The 5,781-nt window shown below is 35.9% G+C and overlaps 2 protein-coding genes across 3 annotated transcripts in view; both read right to left on the bottom strand.

The window, feature by feature from the left end:
* The window catches only part of LOC111489142 (uncharacterized protein SYNPCC7002_A1590), a 4,046-nt gene extending 1,103 nt beyond the window's left edge, over window positions 1-2,943 (bottom strand). Inside the window, exons 1-6 of one of the 2 annotated variants that reach the window (XM_023137209.1) lie at window positions 2,654-2,943; window positions 2,358-2,548; window positions 2,230-2,275; window positions 1,817-1,899; window positions 1,605-1,721; window positions 745-805 (exon numbers count right to left, since the gene is read on the bottom strand). In XM_023137209.1, coding sequence (XP_022992977.1) covers window positions 745-805; window positions 1,605-1,721; window positions 1,817-1,899; window positions 2,230-2,275; window positions 2,358-2,548; window positions 2,654-2,873 — 718 coding nt within the window. In that variant the 5' untranslated portion in view covers window positions 2,874-2,943. Of the gene's footprint in view, window positions 1-392; window positions 806-1,604; window positions 1,722-1,816; window positions 1,900-2,229; window positions 2,276-2,357; window positions 2,549-2,653 lie in introns of those variants that run through there. The other variant, XM_023137210.1, reaches the window with a different exon arrangement.
* A 560-nt stretch (window positions 2,944-3,503) lies between these two features.
* On the bottom strand, window positions 3,504-4,426 carry LOC111489395 (putative glycine-rich cell wall structural protein 1). The gene is made up of 2 exons (XM_023137585.1): window positions 4,390-4,426; window positions 3,504-3,961 (listed from the first exon to the last, which is right to left on the bottom strand). The coding sequence occupies exons 1-2, from the start codon at window positions 4,424-4,426 to the stop codon at window positions 3,504-3,506; spliced, it is 495 nt and encodes a 164-aa protein (XP_022993353.1).
* Between the last annotated feature and the right edge of the window lie 1,355 nt (window positions 4,427-5,781).

Below are 5,781 nucleotides of genomic sequence, written 5' to 3'. Positions count from 1 at the left end.
AAAAAAAAAAAAAAAAAAAAAAAAAAAAGTTGGAAATTTGGAAGTAAAAAAAACCAACATTATTATATAGACAAATTTAGGCTCTCAATGAATGGAATTAATTAAAAGATGATAAAATATTGTTTTTTAATAAATATCCATTTTTACAATTTGGGGTATAAAATATTTATATATTGGATAATGTTTTTTAATTCGGATTTATGAATAATGTTACTTTTATTTAATATTTATTTTTCCTTTTGTAATAATTTTGAAAGGATCCAGAAATATGGATTTGTCCCATGTAGTTTATATACACAACAAGAATAATTTAAGTTGCGGAATTTAAATTAGATTACTTTTTCATTTATATTTTAATAAAGCTTAAATTTATTCGGAATCTATCAGTTAAATGGCATACAAATAATTAACATTATCATCAGAGCAATAAATCCAAATTATTCTTAATGACTTCAAAATATAGCTCCAATAACATACATGACTATATTTTCACTAAATACCATGAAGAAATAATTTACATGTACTCATTCAACTTGCTAAGAACCAAAATTTTACTAAAGCCATATCCTGAACAATGTGTCTTGGCTTGGCAAACAAGAGCATAAACAGCCTAAAATAGTGTTCCTAGACTCCTAGTACACAAACTCCTGCGGATTCAAGAGTCGAATGCGAATGTCGAAGGAAATAGAACTTCACGAGTCGGAAGTCGGGGCATAAATTTTGAATATGAATCTCAGATCTCACCTGTTCCAAGGGGTTGCCTTGATGTATCACCTGAGGCCCATGCTTGATAGTCCTTCACAAGCTGCACGACACAATCATGCCACTCAAGGATTTGTCCATATAACACAATAGTAAAGATAGAATAGACAACAACATATCAATATAAAGGTGCTGAAAAGATCAGTTAGAAGTGTGGTGAAATGAAATAATTTGTACGAGTTCATGATAAGATGCAACGGGTTAAGGATTTCGCCACATCCATAGCCAATCACCAAGCAAAATTCATCCCTAGAGTTGAGAGAAAATGTAACAGCCCAAGCCCACCGTTAGTAGATATGGTCCTCTCTAGGCTTCCCCTTCCGAGCTCCCCTCAAGGTTTTTAAAACGCGTTTGATAGAGAGAAATTTCTACACCCTTATAAAGAATGCTAAGTTCCCCTCTCAAACTGACGTAGGATCTCACAAAAAAAACTTTATAAGAACTTAAGTTTTAGATTCAAAATGAAGCAAAAGCTCTATATTACAACTCTAAAGTGGATATTTACGGCGTTGCAAGAAAAAAAAATCAGATAACTATTAATAAAAAAATTCTATTAATATGAAAATTAACAACTAAGCGACTATTAACTACATTATACAAATATCTAATAATTCACCTACATCATTCACCCCATGCTAGGCATTTAAATTATAAAGAACAAAACTCAGATTTGAAGGCCATATATTGTAAATTTTCACTTAAAATTTTTCTACTTCCTGCAGATTACAAATAATGCACACATAAATATCATTAAGAACAGGTACTAAAATCAAGCAAACACTGAAATACAGCAGTTCAAAGCAACATGTTCATTATTCTGTACAAAAGGGTTTCCATAAAACCTGGGCTGTGAAGCGGGGAAGCATAAGCTTCAGTATTTGTTCCAGGACTTGGGTCCCAGCTGATTCAATTGCTTGTACAGGAATTGCACGAAAGGCGAAAGGAATCTCGATGTTAACCTGGATTTCCCAGAACAAGGCAATTATTTTTTTTGTACACGTAAATGAAAACATATTTTTCCAGTGATAGAGCTGTTGAATAAAATTGCCACTACCTCAATGACAGTGTCCGATGTGAGTTTCTGCAAGGGTGAGCTGCCTCGATTGACATCATAAGATATCTGGTTCACCATATTAGCTGCATTCCGACACCAAATCAATGTCAAAGCAGTCCTGAAAAAAGCATGAACCAAAAACTCAACATGATGAATGGGCTGCTTTTCCAGCAAAACAACTTAGAAATCACGCAGAGCAGCAATACTATAAGGATGCAATCTAAAGGCAGAAAGCAAAAAGAACAAGGCATATTTCGAAGTGATGATATGCAATTCACAATAAAAAGTGTTCATGTTTTTGAACGAAATGCATGTTTTGGAGTGATTTTAACACTCACAAACATGCCATAAATCCATTCAGCATCGGTGTTTGATTTTTCTACACATTAGTTAAGCATAATTTAGATTCTCACCATCAAATTTATCATTCTGTGCAACCACGATTGGCGAGCCCTCAAGCTGAATGTCATTTAGACGTGTCAAAATCAGAACATTTCCACAAAACAAAAGAAAGGAAACAGAAACGCAAATTTATCCAGACCTTACACGACAGAAGCTTGATGCAACATCCATTGGGCTGCACTTCAACTCTAACAATTAAAACAGGGCAAACCTCAAAAGCAAAGAACTTAAATCTATAAACATAGCACCTAAAGGTGCAATCATCAATCCGCTCAATCCTCTCCGCATCCAACACCGAGTACTGACTAGCCGGCAAACTCATATACTCATCTACACCAACCAAACAAAAAATCCCTCAAAAATCAAAAAAACCAAAAAACACATTACAAAGAATCAAAAGTTCATCTCAAAATCCAAAAACTCTTCTAAAATTACTTAGAGGCCGCGCCAACTGCCGAACAGTGATGGACTCGCTCCTCCGGGCGACGAATCGCGCTTTCGGATTGGAATTCGCGGAGATTCGAAGCGAAGGCCTGGGAGAATCATCCGCAGAGGAGGCAAGTATAACGAATGGTCTACGAGTGATGGAAAAAGAAGCTCTAGGGCTTCTAGAGTGGAGTGAAATGGAAGTCGGCGAGCAAGAACTCAACGCCATTGAAGCGTTCGAGAAATTTGCAATGGAAACCGATGTTTGAGGCTTTCCGTGAGAGATGGATAAGAGGATGGTAAATGGCGCAGCTGTTTTTCAAGCTACGGGTTGCTGTTATAAATATAGCCATTAATTATTTATTTATTTATTTATGTGTTGTCCTTTTAATTATCTAAAATTATAAATATATAATTTTTTAAATTATTAAACAAAACTAACATAATTTAAAAAAAAAAATTATTATTATTTATTACAACTTTATTTACCTCTATGATTATTCTTTTAATTATTTAATTTCTAACAAAATTTTAATTTAATTTTTTTTAAATAAATAAATATATATATTAGCGTTACTTGAATCTAAAATATTTATAATCCAAACAATGATTTGGATTTAAAAGAAATATCTCAACTAGACTCGACTCGACCCGACCTGTAAACACTTTCCGACAATACTAGCCTCTCATTAGAGGATTAGTTGAAACTCGAGTAGCTAAGTTCAAAGAAAACGATTGAAGCGAGAGTGCTAGCAATACAACCCCATTTGAAGCGTTAATGACACAACCCTGATTCGATTTGTAACGGTTTAAGATCCATCTTTCGTTACGAAATGCTATTTCTATTGAAGATTTGTTTTCACGGCAAAATCTCTTTCCATCCTCCGCGTCCGGAGCCATAGCCCGACCCGTATCCTGAACCAAACCCGGAGCCACTCCCAGTGGAACCTCCGCCCCCACCCCCTCCTCCTCCTCCGCCTCCACCTCCACTTCCAAATCCGCTTCCGCTACCGTATCCCGAACCGTAGCCTGATCCATTTCCACCTCCTCCTCCTCCACCTCCGCCTCCGCCTCCGCTTCCTCTTCCAAACCCTGAGCCGCTCCCTGATCCGAATCCGGAACCGGACCCAGTCCCACCACCACCCTCCACCTCCACCACCGCCTCTACCGAACACTCCATTGCCTTCTCCCTCACCGTATCCTTCGCCTCCACCCTACCCAAAACCAGAGCCGTAACCCGAACCCGGAAATAGTCCTCCTCCTCCGCCGCCACTTCCACCACCACCTCCCCCGCCTCCTCCTTCACCGAAAGCTCCTCTTAGCGATCGGGCGGCAAAGGCGAAGTCCACAAGGAACAAAGCCAACAAGGCAACCCCTGCCGCTCTGATGCACGCCATTTTGGAACTGAAAAAGAAAATTCACTCTGTGTACTGGAAACCAGGAAAATGGGCATTCGATGAAGAAATTTGGAACGAGGGCTTCCCTTTATATAGGAATTTGAAAAGGTGAGCTTCTGACACGTGTATCCGTCGGAAGATAGCTGATGGTCACTTAGTTTTGGTGGTGGGGCCGCCGGCGGACGGTGGTGCTGTTGGTGGCCAAAGTTTTAGTGGACATAAATCTTCCCAAACATTATTAACTAATTAATATTAAAAGTAAAACTCATTCATAAAACAATACAAACTTTCAGCTAATAACTATTTGACTTATAAATATTAGTATTTATACTGTTTTTCTATAATTACCATTTTGCCCCTTCCACTCCTGATCGAGCTCGGCCATTTTAAACCTTCAATTATGAGTGTTCATATAATCTAATAACTTGATCAATTCGAACTACTCAACCCAAACCATAAATATTGATTTGGGTTATATTGAATTTTTGAAGAACTGAACATTCGGTTCAGTTTGTGGGTTGACATTTTTTATTAGATTAATTTGACCACTTGAAAATAGTGTTACAATAAAACTATATTTAAAAATATATATTTAATGTTTGTAACTGATATGAGTGAGACACTAACTTGTAAATATTTGATATTAATATAATATATGTCGAGGATAAATATGATTTTTTTTTAAAAAAAATAGTTTTTTTTTTTTAATTCAATATTAATGTGAGGATATAATTGTTTAATTTGTATTCCCTATAAAAATGAAGCACTAAGATGGTCCTAGAAAGAACGGGTACACAACAAACGTCCAACCTCTCAATGAACTACAAAAACGATTCAAATCCAATAAAATTAGGTTAGTTTTTGAATCGATGTTCACATAAAAGCATTAAACCGAACCCTTGTTATGCTTCTGCCCCAAACGAAACCTTAATCACTATGTATTATTTCGATGTTACCCTTTGAGATTTGTATGCCTTTTGTTCTGACTTTTCACATACGGTTTTGTAAATCGATGAGTATGTCTCACTTCTTCATACATTCTTTGTGATCTCTCCAATGAAACATGAACACTTTGGTCTAAATAACATGTTCGTTTCTAACACTTTAACCACCATCAACGTGGGACGGTTTACTAGCTGAATCCATTTGTTGGGTCGAACATTTGTTAAAAAAAAAAAAAACCCGTGTCAAGCAAAATATATATATATATATATATATATATATATATATATATATTATCGAGAAAACCGTAAAAGTTACGATGAGGAAAAATCCCTTGAAGTAGCTTCAAGCGTACATTATGAATATTATACGGTTCGAACGTTAACCATGCACCTCATTTTCATACAAGAATATATATATTTTTTTAATAGATTTTTTATTAATATTCAATTTTAATTATATGTTTTAAGCCACGTTATTAGTTTATTGAATTAAAAATAAATATAAGGATCTATATGTTATTTTTTAAAAGTCCAGTTGCTAAAATAGATATTTTCAAAGTTAATGAGTGAAAAATAGAATTAACCTAAAATTTCGTGCCCAAAATGATAATTTTAAAAGTTTAGGACCACAAATAAAAATTAAATTTGTGGAACTTTTATACTTTCGTCCGCTAAAAATTCTGGGACGTCCGTGGCAATCTTAACTCTTTCATGAACAAGCAAAGACGACGACTTTGACCTTTTACGGTGGTCCGCTCCGCATACTCATCCCCCCCCCCCCCCCCCCCCCCCCCCC

This window comes from Cucurbita maxima, unplaced genomic scaffold, assembly GCF_002738345.1.
Source record: "Cucurbita maxima cultivar Rimu unplaced genomic scaffold, Cmax_1.0 Cma_Scf00014, whole genome shotgun sequence".
NCBI lineage: Eukaryota > Viridiplantae > Streptophyta > Magnoliopsida > Cucurbitales > Cucurbitaceae > Cucurbita > Cucurbita maxima.
Note: the sequence above shows the minus strand (reverse complement) of the source record. Positions and strands in the feature narration are given on the sequence as shown.

Bases quoted from the DNA above. Each gene is read 5' to 3' on its own strand.
- LOC111489395 (XM_023137585.1), bottom strand. From the start codon at position 4,426: ATGGCCGAGCTCGATCAGGAGTGGAAGGGGCAAAATG. The intron at 3,962-4,389 runs GTAATTATAGAA...CCGATCGCTAAG, and splicing joins GGAGTGGAAGGGGCAAAATG to AGGAGCTTTCGGTGAAGGAG.